The sequence below is a fragment of the Lissotriton helveticus genome, chromosome 3_1 (assembly GCF_964261635.1).
Source record: "Lissotriton helveticus chromosome 3_1, aLisHel1.1, whole genome shotgun sequence".
In the NCBI taxonomy this organism is placed as follows: Eukaryota; Metazoa; Chordata; class Amphibia; order Caudata; family Salamandridae; genus Lissotriton; species Lissotriton helveticus.
This window is the reverse complement of record NC_136061.1, coordinates 210,802,565-210,819,630: the sequence shown is the minus strand read 5'-3', so window position 1 is coordinate 210,819,630 and position 17,066 is coordinate 210,802,565. Positions and strand designations below refer to the sequence as shown.

Genomic DNA, 17,066 nt, shown 5'->3' with positions numbered 1-17,066 from the left:
TCTCTTGTCCTTCTCTTCTTTGGTTAATGGGCCCCTTATTGTTCCGATCTACATGGGCTCTAACCCTGATTGTCCTTCGGCGATTTTAACATTTTCTGTTCTAACTCTATCGAATCTTGGAACAGTTGGTCTGAATTCTTACCTCCTTTCTCCTTTTCGTTCTCCTTGACGAAAATCGATCTCCAAAACCAGGTCCACCAGTGCTGAAATTTCTGTGGAACGATTTGGTATTTAAGCAAGGACATCTTTCAGCTCATCTTTCAAACCTCTATTGAATACTGCAGCTCTTTTGCTCTCTGGCAAATCCGTCTCCACTACGAGTTTATTGAATTGAGCTAAATAAGCTACGAGATCTCGATTTCCTTTCCTGTAGCTCCAATAGTTCACTATCTACTGCTTGATTTGATTTGATTGATTTGATTTGTCAACTTTTGAAGCGCGTGAATGCCTGTGGGCGTCTTGGCGCTATGATAAATACTTCCATCTCTGCAACGGTATCTAAAGTTCATTCAGAGAATAGCCATGTTCTTACTTCCTTTCTGAAGGATTCCAAAGATGGGCAGGTTTTTATAGCAAGAGGCAGTTGATTCCAGGTACGTGCTGCATGTACTAGGAAGCTTCTACCTCCCCAGTTAGCTCGTTTAAATCTGGGAACGGTAATTAGTTTCATTTGACTGGATCTCAGAGGTCTCGTGGGTTCATATTGTTTCAGATGATACCTCAAAAATTGTGATCCTTTTCCCTGAAATGCCTTGTAGGTCAAGCAGAGTGATTTGAATTTCACCCTCTTTGCAATTGGCAGCCAATGCAAAGTTTTTAGTTTGTGTCTAATTGGCTCAAACTTAGGTATGTCTAGAACCAGTCTGGCTGCTGCATTTTGCAGGCGTTGTAGTTTGTCTATGACCTTTGTCCTGGCTCCGGCATATAGACCATTTCCGTAATCCAATCTCGCTAGTGCTAATGCTGTTACTACTGTTTTGCGTGCATCCTGGGGTAGAAATGGAAATAGCTTTTTTATCATTTTTAGAATATACCAGAGTGTTGATGACAGCTTGCTGGCTTGAGCTTCAAATGATAGATTCATATCAAGGGTGAAGCCCAGATTCTTCACTTTTTCTGATGGTCCTGGGCATCTGCCCATGTCCTTGGGCCACCAGGCGGGGCCCAGATTTTTGTGTCACCCCCTAGTATCATCACTTCGCTCTTGTCTCCGTTGAGCTTTAGGCAATTCCTTTCCATCCATTGACTGACCTGTGTCATACAATGTTGGAATTTTTCCGCTGTTTCCTTTATATCCTTGCTGATGGTCACCACAATTTGAGTGTCGTCAGCGTATGATATTGGGGTAAAGCCACAGTTTCTTATTATTTCTGCGAGTGGGGCAACTTATAGGTTAAAAAGGGTGGGACTCAGCGAAGATCCCTGCGGGACCCCGCATGGTAGATTAAAGGCTTTAGATTTTGCTCCTCCTACTTCTACTGAAAAGGTTCTGTTGACTAGATAGGATTCAATGAGGGTACATGCCGAGTCATGTATTTCTGCTTTTTTTAATCGATTTAGAAGAATCTCATGACTGACCGTGTCGAAGGCCGCCGATAGGTCGAGTAATATCAAGGCGGCCTTCGTTCCGTTCCGAGCTTGTGAGATTCTCCGGCGATCAAAGATACAAAGAAATTCTTGTTTGAATTCTTTAAAATTGTGTAATATTGCGTCATCTCTTGCTACTATTGGCATTGACCACACTGATGCATCGACGCTCAGGTATGATATAACAAACGCCACTCTGGATTGCGCGTCAGGGAAAATTGAAGGATGACACATGAAATGCAGAGCGCATTGGGTGAGGAATACCTATGCCTTTTGAGGGTCTCCGCCAAAACGTTCAGGATAGGCTAACGGTATTACTGGAGACAAGGAATGTATTACTTGTGTATTTAGTCTATTTGAACTCTCAGGGGAAGACTCTAATGTTTCTCTACCGAAACTAGCTTGTTGCCCAACCCTCAAGGCTAACTCCGCTGTTTCTTTTCTTGAACTTATTACTTCCTGTCTGAGGTCTTGGTATTCTTCCCTGACGGCAACTAACTCTTTTTGAGTAGTATCTAAGACCGTTCCTGAGGTTTGTAAATTAATTAATTCAGCCATTCAGTTCAGTTGCAAGTATAGAACGTGGGCACTTCACTCTGTCAAGGCTGGAGACAGGTGTTCTTACCTGTAACTTGCACAGGAACAGAAGTTGCCTTTTTCTCAACTCCCACTCAGGAATATCTCGGAGACTGATGTAGATCAAGTCTCCAACAAACCCCCAAAGGGGAAGGGGAAATTGGATAAAATAATAAATGAGAAGGGACAATCCAGGAATTCTGGCTTCAATTCTTCCTCCCTCTATTTGCTGAACTTGTTTGTAGCGTTGGAGTACAGAAAAATCCAGAAATACTTAAAGAATACGAGAGTTATTACACACCTATTCTACCCTAGTCTGCTTTCTATGTACTCTAGTCTTGCTAATTCTTACATACTCAAAATTCCTTGATTCTAAGCTTCTCTTCTATTTGTTGTCTTTTCTCTTGTGCTTCAGCGCTGCATTCTTTTCTTGTGTCCTTGTGTGTTCGGTTTCTAGATAGACCAAAATGTACTTTAATTATACTCTATCTCAACGTTCTATCAGGCTAAGTATTTAAACTTATTATCTATCGTAACCACCTACCTCTAACACTTTAGGTGATCGTTTTATAAATCCTTTTACTGTGTTTCTCTGTTCACTGAAACTGTGATACTTTCACTAGTTCTGTTCGTAATTGAATATTGTCTTTTCTTTTTTCTTTACAGGTACATTCAAGGTTGCACTTCCTGGTAAGTCTTAATCTAATTTTTTACATTGAGTATATTACATTCAAAGAATATATACAATTGTCATTGGTTCATTTTTCAATTATGCTTTTTACCACTACACTTATCTGAGAGAGGAAGTCCTTGTCTGAAGACTCCTGTCAACTGAAGATTTCGCATTCGTTCTCCTCTCTTGAAAACTGACTTTACTATTGACATTCGACAACAGGAAATGATGGTTTACTCAAAACTCCTCTTCTTAGTATTGTCTTAGATAAATTCAAATACGCAAACTCGATACACAAAAGAAGTCAGGGAAGTCATAGACCCGATGGGCACAAGGACGCTACCGAAACGAGACCTAAACCGACCATTTTAAGCTAAAGGCCAAAGGCTTAGTCACTGAACACTGGGACATGAAACTGGTGAGGGTAAATGCTTCTGTGAAGTGCACAATTCCAAGGAACCACGCGCTTCACCTGGATTCCTCGGCGCTCAAGACTTTGAAAAACTAGACCACGCATCTTATGATAGACGCGACGGCCATCGTGGAACTTCTTCGATGCCAACAACCGCTCCAAGTAAGCTTCTTCTTTTGTCTTTTATCTTGTTTAAGGGCTGCTTGAGTCAGCGCTGTGCAAATGTTGCTGACTGCTTCGTCTGCAGGCCTGACACTCGGACGCTCAGGGTGCGTGTCGAGGAGCAAGCAGCGGCTCATGGGAAGAGCGCCGGGTCATCGTGAGCACCAGAGAAGAGGCGAATCTCGGACACGTAGTGTGCGTGTCGAGGTGGACCCTGAGGCGCTGGTGAGGAGTGCCTGGGTAGGGTGTGCACCGAATTGGAAGTAAGGTCTCCACAGTGCTGAGGGCAGGTCTCGGTGTTCACTGAGACCGCCGGAAGGAGGGCCAAGTTATTGGGCCCACGGAGCAAGACAGCAGCGGCCCGGACCGGCAGCCCCGGAAGAGCTGAGCCACCGGCCTGAGCTCGCCGCACCCCCTGATGGAGTTCTGGATCAAGGCCCAAGTCGCTGACTTCGGAGAGGAGACTGGGGTCTCGCCCTCCAGGTAATGTGGATCACCACCTGGGGTGAGGTGCGGGTCCATAGGTGCACACTCTTGGCCTCTTGCTTCTGTCAGCTACGTGAGCCTGTTGCTTCGGCTCGGATACCGGCCCGTGCTGACCCAAGGAGGGGCAGTACTGGGGCCAGAGTGGGAAGCTGTACTTTTGTGTCACCATTGATCCATATTGGGGGCACTGTTAACGGAGCACCTAAACTGTCGTACTACACTTTGCATTATTGCTGCTAACAAACTATCGAACTGTCGTATGACACCTAACCACATTTGTGCCTGACGAACTACATGCTTGGTGCGCTACGCACTGCGTTATTTTTCCCTTGCAGATTACCTGATTGTAAGGTGGCGCATTGCATTATTCTTCCTTGCACAGTATTTCATTATAACGTGGCGCAGTGCATTATTTCTTCATTGCACCATACAGGATTGTTGCGTGATGCATTGCTTTGTTTATTCTTGGTATAGGGCATGCTGGTAATGATACGCATTGCATTATTCCTTTTATTGCAAAGTACATGACTGTGGCACAACGTATGGCATTGTTTCTCTGTACAAGAGAATATCGTTACTCATTGCAGTATTTGTTTCCTTTGGCAACGTGTGTGATTCTAGATATTCGACTGGCCAAACCTTTTGGAAACGGTTAGAAGTGAGCTTAACTGTTGGTTAGAAGCGGTGGCTGGGATTAGAACCTATCAATCCACCGGAAAGAATACAACCCATTCTAATAAGTTGATTTTGTATTGTGTGGTCATATCATATAACTTCTTATATAAAGAATATACTCATTTTTATAAAAACTCGTTTGGAGTCTTTTTTGGTGACATCATTGTGTTGCTGTTATTGTGGTTGCACATATTGTATACTCGTGCCTTGGAGATAAGCCTGGCTGCTCGAGCCAAGCTACTAAGGGGGTGTGCAGGGCTATCTCAGACGGTGTCCTTACATAGCTTAACGTTGAAGCGAGGATTTGGGGACTCACGCCTCCAGCATTTGTTGGTGGCGGGATGCGATAAGGACCCCCACTTCCAACAATTACCACTTTAGTAAAATGCTTATAGGTAGAGCAAAACATGTATACGTTTCTAGATATTTGTTTTAAAAACTATGGAGTATTGTTGGAGTACTGTGGAACCCCCAAAAAATGTTCTAGGGTTCACATTTTTATCTATAAATGTCTCTATATTTTTATACCAGAGTGCGGTGAATTGCATTTTTTGTTTTAAGAAGCTGGGGAGGCACGTATTAGTGATTATTAATGTATAATGTATTCATAAACAACCGTTGTTCTGCTGATCTCTAAATTAGATGAGTAGTGCCACCATGTAGCAGACTGTCATAAGTGCAGTGTTGGCAATTAAGTGCCGGTGTCGAGCACTGAAACCAATTAAGTGCCAGTACTGAGCACCGGAAACCACCAGCTCAAATTAAACACTGGTCTTGGGGCAGTTAAAAGGGGAGGGCGAGCCACAAGTGATCTATGTGCCCACTCCACCACATGCACCAGCAAGAAAGAGTCTTCACTAAAGGTGGTAATGAGCAAGTGTTATGCATTCTCCTCTATTTTACAAGTGTTAGCGGTCTGCTGTATCCCCAATATGCGCATGTTGTTCCTTCTGGTTCCTTGCCTCTAGATCTTCATTTTTCGCTGCTATGACCGTTAGCAGGCGTTCCATTTCACGCATCTGGTCTACTCTTTAGGAAGTAGACTCTTCCAATTTACAGATTCTATGCTACGCCTTACCCAGCCACCAATTGTGTTTCATTAGCTTTTGGGCTATGAAGTCCATTCAAGTGCACATGGAATTCACTTTAAACTCTATCGATGTGAGGCTGCGTTTCATCATTAGCAGTAGGGCTTTCATGTCATTTTTGCTGACCAGTTGATCGTTCTCCGCCCCTTCTGCCATGGGAACAGTGTTGTTTTGGCTTTGGCTACGTGATGATTAACAGGATTCAAATGGCAGTTTTGACTGCCTGCCCTCTGCTTTGCCCATCACTGTGAGTCTTAACGCCACCACCACACTGGCACAGCAAATCTAGGGGCTGTGTGGAATGTTATGCCCTGTAAGCTCCTCATGCAGTGCTCAGAGCAGGTATATCTCATCATATAGGCCTCGGACCCCACGCCATCCGGAACACTAGGGAGGTTCTAACCAGTAAATGTCGTCACTGGCTATCAAAGATGGAACCTCAATCATCCTCAGTGCAGTCACTCCGGTAGGGGATCAGCCAAGACCGTAGGATGAATGGCTATTGTGCAACAGACATCGGGTGAAGAAGTATCAGGATCCTTCCAGGAGGTTAGCAGTTTTTAATAACTACCGCTTTCACGTATTTCCTCATGGGCATTCAGCAGCACTTTCTCCCTTGCCTTCATTACATCCACTCAATGGGCATTCACCCGCGGGCCCGCAGCTGGTGTCTGTATGTCATTCACCCAGGGCTGTCAAAAATGGTGTCTTGTCATGGTCCTCTGAAATAGGCTTGGCAAGAGACTCGGCAGTGCCAGCCATGATTGATTGATTGTTGATTGATTGTGGGTTTCTAAAGCGCTAGAATCGACTCCCGAAGGAGTATCTCTGTGCTGTAGACCGCTGGGGAACCCGTCCTGGCTTTCCCTGTGAGATGGTCCCTACTGGGTATCTACAAGGTGAAACCAGGCATCCCCGGTGAATGTGGGGGGCCGTTGTGGAGATGAGGCAAGCTAATGCCCAGAGTTGCCGAGTGTGATCCCTAGTTAGAGTGGGCACCGAGGAGAGAATTATCGAGTCCGTTGACCCTGGTCCAAGACCTTGCCGTGTCGGGAATTGAACCCTGGTCCCGGGCCGCCCTCTGCTCCCGGGTCTACCGCCTCTAACCAGTGAGCCACACCACTCCACTCCAGGTGCTCGCACTTCACTATCTCACACCCAGTCCGCCGCTCCGCGTCAGTGTTGCTGTTTGAGGTGTTGTCTTTGGCCATGTAGTCCGTCCGGGTGTCTTTGCAGACCTGCCTGTCTCTACGCAGCACGTGGTCCTTGCCGTGGCTCCCCCCACGCTTACTTCAGTTACAGGGCCGTCCATGGCACCCCGGCCCTTCCCATCATCTTAATTCCACGAAATTCGGTGGGCCCTCCGTTACCTGGCGACTCCTCAGCTTTCGTGCAGCGCGGTTCTCTCGCATCATTCTGCATCCATGGCAATCATGGACTCAGTGCAGGTTGGGCCCGGAATGTTCTCCGTTGCTGTCTATATGGTGTGCGCCAGAGCTTAGTAACCGGCTCTGTAGGTTTCGTCGAGTCTTCGCCTCAGTCAGTTGCTCAGCGGGCAGGCGCAAAATAAATAGCGCCCCCACCTGCTTCAGCGATTTACCGGACAGCTCTTTTAATTTTTAACTGTCTTTTAGGGTTCCGGTGTCAGGATTATGCTGTTTTTCAGTCCCGTACTGCAGGAGCCACACACAGGTGCGGCTATCTTGCTGGCCCGTGATCTAGTGCTCCCCCCCCACCAAACCGTATACTTACCTACATTGCATGGCATTATACAGAATACAGGGAAACTTGAGCTGAATACAAGATGGCTGCTTAAACTTTTGTAAAGACAGTCATTACCTCCTCGTCCTGTCTCCCTGTCCCATTCCTGATGAAGTGAGCAGCTAGTCTGCTCTACAGAACCCCTACCTAGCTGAGCTGTTGGCACTTCCCCCTAGGATGACGTCACCATCACGTGACTACAAAGGGGGAAGTGCCGGAAGAATCATCCTGTTTTTTTCCTTCTGCAGTCTACGACCGCGTTCCTGGCTGTGCTGTTTGGAGTCTTCCGGTGTTCTGGTAAGTCTCCATGCTGTTTTGTTTTTTATTTTGCGGCGGCCTGCTCTAGCGGCCGCCTGTGCTTTATGCGCTGCCGTTTCCCCACGCTGGCTCCGTTTTGGGGCTTCTTTGTGTCACGCGGCTCGCATTAGCGGCCGTCTCTGTTTTGGGGGCACTGTTTCACACGCGGCTCGCGTTAGCGGCCGTTTCTGTTGCTTGTGCTTGCTGGTGCTCACCTGGCTTGGGTTGGCCTGCTCCAGCGGCCGTTCCTGGGCATTCTCCGGTCCGTTTTTTGCCCTGCTCTAGCGGGCAGGGGCTTTTCTGTGGAGTTTGGTGTCCTGCATCATTTAAGGGGGCGATTTTGGCGGCTGGCTGGGCTTCTTATACCGGCCCAGTTTTTTTTCTCCTCCCACAGGTGTTCGGGTCCCCGGCTATATCTGGGGTCCTTGTTGGGATGTTTTTTGTCCTTGTTTATGCCTGTTGGGAGTGTTGTTTGGACTTTTTGCTTCCGCAATGGATTCGGTGCTTCTTCTTCTGCGACCCCTCTGGATGCCCTGCGCCTCATTATTAATGAGGCTGTGGCTGCTGCTTTCCTGGCTAGGGACGCGGCGGGGCCTCCTCCCAAGGTGCCTCGTGTTTCTTTGGATGCGCAGGCTGCTCCTGTGGAAGTCTTTGGTCCTGATGAGGATGAGGGTGTCCGTGGTCGTTTTGTTCAGGGTGCTGAGCTCGCTGAACTGTTTGCCCATGTGAGGTCCAACTTGGATTTTACCATCTTCCTGCGGATGCTGTTGTTGAGGATGACTTTTTTATGCAGTATGTCCAGCCTGCTCCGGATTCTTTGCCTTTGCATGGTGCAGTGCGCAATGTGCTGTCTCACGAATAGAAGGAGGTGGACAAGTCTTCTTTTCCTCGTTTCCTGTCCAGACGTTACCCTCTTGAGGGTTTTGCTGATGAGTTCCCTCAGGCTGTGAAAGTGGACAATTTAATGGCTGGCCTTTCCTCTCAGGGTTTGGTTGTTTCTGAGGACGCCATTCCTGCAGACGCTGTGGATAAGCGTGTTGAAGGGGCGGTGAAGCGTTCCTATGCTGCTTCTAATTTCTCTGTCCGGGCGGCTGCGTATTCCAACTATATGGTTCAGTCGCTCCTTAAGGACTTCCAGTCTCTGTCTGTTCTGCTGAATGACGGCGAGGATGCCATGCCTCTTCTGTCTTTGATGGAGTTGCAGGTGCGTTACCTGTCGGACATTTCCTTCGACAATTTGGGGGCGGCGGCCGCTGCTTCTGGTGCGTCCATTGCTGCCCGTCATCATATTTGGATGCGTTCCTGGAAGGCGGACTCTTCCCAGAAGTCGGTTCTCCTTAAGTTGCCTTTTGAGGATTCAAAGGTGTTCGGTCTTCAGCTGGAGGGTATGATCAAGCAGTCTGCTGAGAACCGCAAGCTGGTGGCTCCAGTCCGCCCTCCTTCTCGGGGTCGTGGATTTGGTTACCGTCCCGCTTTTGGGCCTCCTGCTCGTGGCGCTTCTCAGCCCTTTCGTGGCAGGGGTCGTGGCCGGGGGGCCCCTGGAGGTGCCAAGCCCCGGGCCGCTGCTGGTGTTGCCACACCTGCTTCCTCCTCTTCTCAATGACTGTCTGCCCTTGCCCGTTGGTGGTCGCCTCCAGTCCTTCCGCGCCCAGTGGTTGTCGGTTCCGGATGCCTGGGCAGTTCAGACAGTGTTTGAAGGTTGCCGGATCGAGTTTTCCTCTCCTCCTCCTCCGGGTTTTGATCGGACTCCCCTGCCCCGTCTTCCTCTGCGAAGAGATGCTTTGTTGGCAGGTGTGCAGCTCCTGTTCGCAAAAAGGGCTATTGTGGAGGTTCCTCCGCTGGAGAGGGGCCAGGGTTGCTATTCAATTCTCTTTCTGGTCTCCAAGAAAGACACTTCGGATCTTCGTCCTGTTTTGGATCTGAAGCGGGTCAATCGATTCGTTGTCCATCGTCTGTTCAAGATGGTGACGCTCCAGTCCATCCTGCCTCTGGTCCTGCCGGGGGGGTTTCCTGGCGTCCCTGGATCTCATGGATGCCTATCTGCACGTTCCTGTACATCCGGAAGACCAGCGTTTTCTCCGATTTGCTGTGGGGACTATCAGTTCCGGGTGCTCCCTTTCGGCCTTTCCTCGGCGCCCAGGGTGTTCACCAAGCTCTTGGCCCCTCTGGTGGCTATCCTTCATTCCAGGGGTCTTCTGGTTTTTCCATACCTGGATGACTGGTTGATTGTCTCTCCTTCTTTTTCGCAGGCTCTGTCGGATGTGGACCAGGTGTGTCTTCTGCTGGGGTCCTTTGGGTTCCTTATCAACCACAGGAAGTCCTCCCTGGTGCCCTCCCTGTCCCTGAAGTTCCTGGGGGCTCTCTTCCGCATGGACTTGGACATGGTTTTTCTCTCGCAGGAGTGCCAGTTGACTTTGTTTCGTCACCTTTCCTGGCTTCTGTCCCAGTCCCGGGTGTCTGCCCGTCTCTGGCTGCGGAGTCAGGGGGAGATGGCTTCCACTCTGCATCTCCTTCCTTGGTCCAGACTCCATCTGTACCCCCTGTTGCATCATGTCCTGTCGCACTGGGATCCTGCCTCCTTGGACTACGAGACTCTGATCCCTGTCACTCCGGGGATTCTGGCGGATCTCCAGTGGTGGTTGTCCCCTCTCTCTCTTTCCCGGGGGTTCGATCTTCTTCCTCCTCAGTCTGTGGTCGTTTAGTCCACGGATGCCAGTGCTCTGGGGTGGGGTGCCGTTCTGGGTGCCTCCAAGGCTCAGGGTCGGTGGTCCACCTTCGAGTCCCTCCAGTCGTCGAACTGGAAGGAGTTGAGGGCGGTTTGGTTGGCTCTTCTTTGGTTCTCTCTTCTCCTTTGGGGTCAGGCGGTCTCTGTGCAGACCGACAATCAGGTGGTTCGTGCTTATGTGAATCACCAGGGGGGCATGTGTCGTGCACTGTTTCTCCTTTCTCGGGAGATCGGCCTGTGGGCTGAGTCGAATCTCTTGTCTCTGACGGCGGTCTATCTTCCGGGGAAGGAGAATGGGCCTGCGGACTCTTTGAGCCGGGTGTTCCCGTCCTCGGTGTCCATCTGTCTGTCCCGGGATCTGTTCGATCTGATTGTCCTCCGGTTCGGCCTTCCTTGGCTGGATCTTTTTGCCTCGGAGGAATCCGCCCTTCTTCCTCGGTTTTGCAGCATCGTTCCCTCTCCGCTGATGTGGGCCACCGATGCTTTCTCGATTCCTTGGTCGAGGGGTCTGCTGTTTGCCTTCCCTCCGTTTGCCTTAATTCCGAGGGTCCTCCGGAAGATTCGTTGAGATCGGGCGGAGGTTCTCCTGGTTGTTCCGGAGTGGTCTCGACGGTCTTGGTACCCCCTTCTACTGGCCTTTTCTGTTCGCCCTCATTGGCGGTTTCCCCTGTGTCCCTCCCCTCTGAGGGTTCCTCTTCTCGGCCTTGCCTCCTTGCGTCGCCTCCGGCTGGGGGTTTGGCACTTGAGAGGTTGAATTTGCTGGATCTGGGTTGCTCCGTGGAGGTTGCCCATTGTCTTCAGCTTTCTCTGCGTCCTTCCACTTTGAAATCATATGCCCGTCACTGGAAGAGTTTCTCTTCTTGGTGCCTTGGGAAGGGTCTCTCTTCTGCCTCCTGTGAGGCGGTGAGGGTGTTGGACTTCCTGCGGGATGGTTTCCTCCTGGGCCCTGCTGTTTCTTTCCTGCGGGCTCAGTGGGCTGCCATTCTTGCTTTTCGGGGTTCCTCCGTTGCCTCTGTCTCCCCGTTGGTGGCTCGCCTTCTTCGGAGTTTCTTGCTCAGCGTCCTGTCTCCCGTTCTCCTGTGCCTCCTTGGGATCTTCCCCTGGTTCTGCGGGCTTTGACGGGTCCTCCTTTCGAGCCTTTGGACTCCGTGGCCCTGAAATTCCTTTCTGCTAAGGTTATTTTCCTGGTGGCCATTACTTCTGGCCGGCGGGTTGGTGAGATTGGGGCGCTGATGGCTTCCCCGCCCTTCTTGCGCTTTTGCGTGGATAAGGTGATTTTACGCCCGAGTCAGTTCTTTCTCCCTAAGGTGGTGTCTTCCTTTCACTGTCAGGAGGATATTGTTCTCCCTGTGTTTTTTCCGGTTCCTGCCTCTCCTGAGGAGGTGCTCCTCCATTCTTTGTTTGTGCTGAGGGCTCTTCACATCTACTTGGAGCGTACGGCTGCGTTCCGGAAGGTTGATTCCCTCTTTGTCACCTATGGCCTCTCGGGGCTGGGGCTTCGCCCTTCTCTGTCCACCTTGTCTCGTTGGGTCAGGGGCGCTGTGGTTTCTGCTTACGATTCTGCCCAGTGTCCCCTGCCTTCTTCTGTTCAGGGTCGGTCGACTCGGAGTGTTTCTTCCTCCTGGGCCATGTTCAAAGGGGCCTCGTTGAGGGACATTTGCAATACTGCCACTTGGGCTTCTCCCCACACTTTTGTTGCCCATTATCGTCTGGAGTTGGGGATGGCGGCCTCTGCTGCTTTTGGGGCTTCTGTCCTGTCTGCTGTACATGATTGGTGATTTGTACTTCTTTTTGTGGATTAAAATGGACCTGTTTCTTGCATTGTTCTGGTCTGTTGTTTTCTTACAATCACCGTGTGCTTGGGTATGGGCTCACTTCATCAGGAATGGGACGGGGAGACAGGACGAGGAGGTAATGCCCGGTTACTCACCGGTAATAACCATTACTCCGAGTCCTGGTCTCCCCGTCCCATTCCTGAGCCCTTCTCTTCCTCCCTGGTTTGGGGTGTCTGTGGGTGATTTTCTGTGTTTCGTTCTGTTGTCTTTGGTATTTTCAGGATGATTCTTCCGGCACTTCCCCCTTTGTAGTCACGTGATGGTGACGTCATCCTAGGGGGAAGTGCCAACAGCTCAGCTAGGTAGGGGTTCTGTAGAGCAGACTAGCTGCTCACTTCATCAGGAATGGGACGGGGAGACCAGGACTCGGAGTAATGGTTATTACCGGTGAGTAACCGGGCATTAGTCAATCAACTAATGAATTGTCTTCACTATATAACTTAATAGTACTGCGGTACTACTGTGGCCACAGACATCACAAAATTAAAAACACTTAAAACTTATGAAATACTTACCCTATTTACCTGCAGTAAACGGCAGAATCATGCTGCGCACCATAATTTATAATCCTTCCAAATTTCGTCCAAATCTGACTGATAGTTTTCTTGCTATGTGAAGTTCTAAAGTCTATGTAAAATGAATTGGATTTTGCACCCTTTTTAAGACACCTGCTTTTTACTTAGCACACCCTTGACGAAACTCCGCAAAACATTCAGGACTCCAACAATGAAATGGGGGCACTGGGTATGCAAAGTTTCACAAACATTCGTAAAATGGGTGCAAAGTTATTAAGGGACAAAAATCCCTATCTTTGGTTCACCAACTATAACTATAGAGTGGCTATCACTAATCAGTAATATATGTATATGTATTCTTGAATAATATATGGATATGGGAAATATAAATATGAAAAGACAAAAGTTAAAGTTATGTGATAGTTATTTGTAGCAATGAGTTAAAAGCTAGCACTTAACAACCAAAACAACACTGACTTTCCCCAGTTATAGTTTACTGACCTAACTATAAATTACCCCCGCCATGCACTGCTTATGACCTCAGATATTAGATTACTCATCACATTTTTAATGACATCAATTACTGTATAAACTGCTCTATCATACACCCCAAAGAGAAAGTGTTTGTGTCCCAAAGGGTCCCCTCTATTGATTGGCTTGCTGCAACATGGACTGCATACCGTGGCATCCATTTAAAGACTCTGGGGCATGGGCCCCATTCAAAAGCATTGCAGTGAAAGCCTGATTTTGAGAGTAAAAAAAGGCACATATAAAGCGTAATAACAGATTTTAATCATATTAAAATTATTTGATGGTTGTACCATACTAATTTTAGGATTTGTGATGTATTCTAAGGTAATTTTATGCTGTGTAAAAGGCTGATCACATATGCTGGGATTTGATGAACCATGTTTGAGGGACACCTGTTATCTCTAATGATTTTCTCATAGAGTTTATAAATGGTGCAACAGAATCGAAACGTTTATAGCATATATCAACAAGAATTTTCAAATGTATTAAGAGCTTGGAGGTGAAGATTATGATGTCTCCCTGTTTGAAAAAACTCCAATACCCATGAATACAGAGAACTACAAATCCCAAAACTCTAAGCATTTATGACTAATCACCATTAGGGTGCCATACAAGTCATAAAGTCCAATAGATAGCTTTCTCTTCTTGCTGTGAGGATCCAACGTTATGCATATGTTTTTTCCTTAAGAATTATTTCTGCTTTTGATTTGAAACTGAAACAGAAATAGAAGGGACGTTAAGAAAATTGAACATAAACCAAAATTTTGGACTTGTAACTGACTAATTTTTGAAATTACTAAGGCTAAGACCTTCTAGGAGCTCCTAAGGATTCCGTGTGGGGTTTCCCCACGCCTCCTCTGCATAAACCAAAATCCCCATCATAAGGTGAGTTAATACAATTGCATATAGAATCAACAATTAACATACTGACTCATGGATGGGATAATCTTCTCCTTCCAGTTCCAGTAGAATTGAAAATCTGTTTCCTGTTTGCTATAAAAAAATGTATTCCATGTCAGTCTTTGGTGCATTCAGTTTATGCAATTTTAAAGTTTTTCAAAAAGTAAAATTATTACTTACTGGTTTATAATAGATTTTCTTAAACATTGAGTCTAAAGAACAATCAGCCATTGAATGCCACTATTCATCCTACAGATTGAACTCCAAAACAGAAATATAAATACTTGCTTTCGATAATATCAATTTAATCCATTTGGCTAGAGTACGGCAAGAGACTGGTGCATGAGGTTGTACAAAAAAATACAAATTTACCTTCTAAAATCTGAAATGACAGCTTCATGAAATATTTTAAAATTAATCACACGTCTTAGAAAAGCACAGAAGGATTATTTGTTTTGAAGCAGATTTAGTTATTCATAAAATTTGAAAAGTAACTCCTTCAGCAGTGTAATATCTACATGATAGATCCATAGCTCGGATACATGAAACTCTCTCACAAGAGGTTCGACAAAGTAAAATAGACATTATGGCTGATAATTGTTTACTAGACAGATATTTGTCCATGGACCAGTTGTGAAGGAATTTCAATACAATAGAAACATCCTGTATGAAAAATATTTAGGACGAAAAGAATAAAATCTGATGCACCTTAGATGTTTGGAAACTAAAGGATGTCTTCCCACAGTATGATCAGCCACCGGCAAATGACCTACTTAAATTGCAGAGCGACAAGAATTTATTGTTCTGAAGCTAAAGAGTCTAGCAAATGAATTCAAATGATTACATCTGTTGTCACATGATCTAAGTTCCATTGTAAGCACTAGCTAGACCATCTGCTCCAGACTTAATTATATATTTTGTGAGTTGAATCAGACCAAGCATCATCAATAACGGTACAAGCTTGTTCCGGAACACCTTGTAATAGCTAGCATCTCTGGAAAGTCTCCAGGTTACTAGGTACAAAAGATGTTGGGAAACTAAGGGATGAATTTGGCCTGAAGCAATCAGAAGAAAAAGTAGACGTTGACAAGATAGTTCTGCAAGTACTAGAAACCAACTTTGAGTTCTCCAAAGAGGAGTGATTAAAATCACTCTTGACTTCTGGCTCCTGGTTTGGAAGGCTACTCTCAATATCATTGAAAAGGGAGGGAAGACATAGTTCAAGCTCTACAAATCCTGAAGAAATGCAATGCATCTATAGAAAGTACTGACGGATCTGGTCTCCAGTTCAAGAATTGAGAAAATTGGAATGTCAAACGAGAACAAAAAAGATCTACATGACAATTACCCCATATTTGCATTATTTTGATCATTAATGAGGTATTCAATTTCCGCTTGCTGTAATCCTTGAGCTATCTTGAGTTCCAGTCTTATACCTTGTTCAGTCTCTTAAGATAATGCATCACTAGGATAGAAATATTGTGTTTGAGGCCGTAATGGCAAAATATTTTGGTCTTCTCTACTAACAGATCAGATATTGTACTTCGTGGACGGTTGGCATATTGAACTGCAGAGACATTGTTGAATTTCAAAAGGATACAACAGTGTGGAAAAAGAACAAATCACAAATGAGCCTGCTAGTAGTTCTTAGCAATTTATGATTGAGAGAATCCTCTGGAGCAGTGCTTCCTAAACTCCTTAGAACATGACCCAATTTTTAGAACATGCTTTTGCGACCCATCTAACTTTAATAAACATGAGGTCAGAATTTTTTTTTTTAAATGTAACTAAAACATTGTGGGGTAGCCCACTGTCATGTACAGGCAGCACATTTTCCATTAAAATGGCCATTGAATTTGCACAGACATACAGTTTCACTGAGAAATCTTTATTGCACACAAATGATAATGTGTGGAGTTCAGTAAATATTTATCACTAATGCTTCACCAAATAAAGTGTCTTGATTTATTTCAATCCTGTTAACATTTTGCTTCCCCTCACACTTTAGACTTGAAAAAAAATGTGCCTTACTGCTGAATGTGTAACGTTCATTTACAGGCATTGACATTTTGTTGCATGTCACATAATTCACTTTACTTTGCTTCTCTGACTACAAACTGTGAGGAGTTTATAAAGACCAAGCCCCCACCTTAATTAAAGCAGCAAATTGTAAGAAGGCTTAGTTTTCGAAGCTCAGCAAATGTGGTGAGATAAATACAGAATTTAAAGCATCTTTATTTGTTGCATGGACTTTCTGGATCAACCAAAAATAGGATTGCAACCCACCATTGGGTTGTGGCCCACAGTTTGGGAAGCACTGCTCTAGAAACCATCTGCCTGCCATTGTTAATTCCCAACATCTTGCACAATTAACTAAATCTACTGGCATCTGATTCAGTCATAATCTCTGGCACGAGGCCAAAAATGACTCTCCCTTTCTAAGATTCCATTTGATCGATCCGCCGTTGCAATTCCTGACAGACTTGCGTCAAGAGTTGCCTCTGATCTGAGAAGGAAATACCTTTCATTAAATGAATCTTTAGTCTTCAGAGGGTGCAATAGTGTAAATGTCCCCGGGAAATAGCATGAATTGGTAGTCAATTAGCCTACCAGTCTGGCTATCCAACGGAGAATGAACCAATCTTTTGTAAGAACTCTGCGTAGCTCTTTCTTGATGGGACTATATTTCTGAATTGGCAAAGATGAGCTGAAATAGAATCTGCGGATAAAACCTAGGAAAGTAATTTTTTTTAGGTACGAGATTGTATTTTTCCATGTTTAGAACTAATCCTATTACCCAATTGCAACCCAGTGACAGATATGTGTAAAACGCGTAAGTAACT

At 46.2% G+C, this 17,066-nt stretch overlaps 1 protein-coding gene across 2 annotated transcripts in view; it reads left to right on the top strand.

The window, feature by feature from the left end:
- Positions 1–17,066, top strand: part of LOC144822280 (complement factor B-like) — an 827,973-nt gene that overhangs the window by 611,673 nt on the left and 199,234 nt on the right. For both annotated transcript variants that reach the window (XM_078679607.1, XM_078679606.1), the window contains one exon: positions 2,830–2,853. In XM_078679607.1, the coding sequence (XP_078535733.1) occupies positions 2,830–2,853 (24 nt within the window). The remainder of the gene's footprint in view (positions 1–2,829; positions 2,854–17,066) is intronic.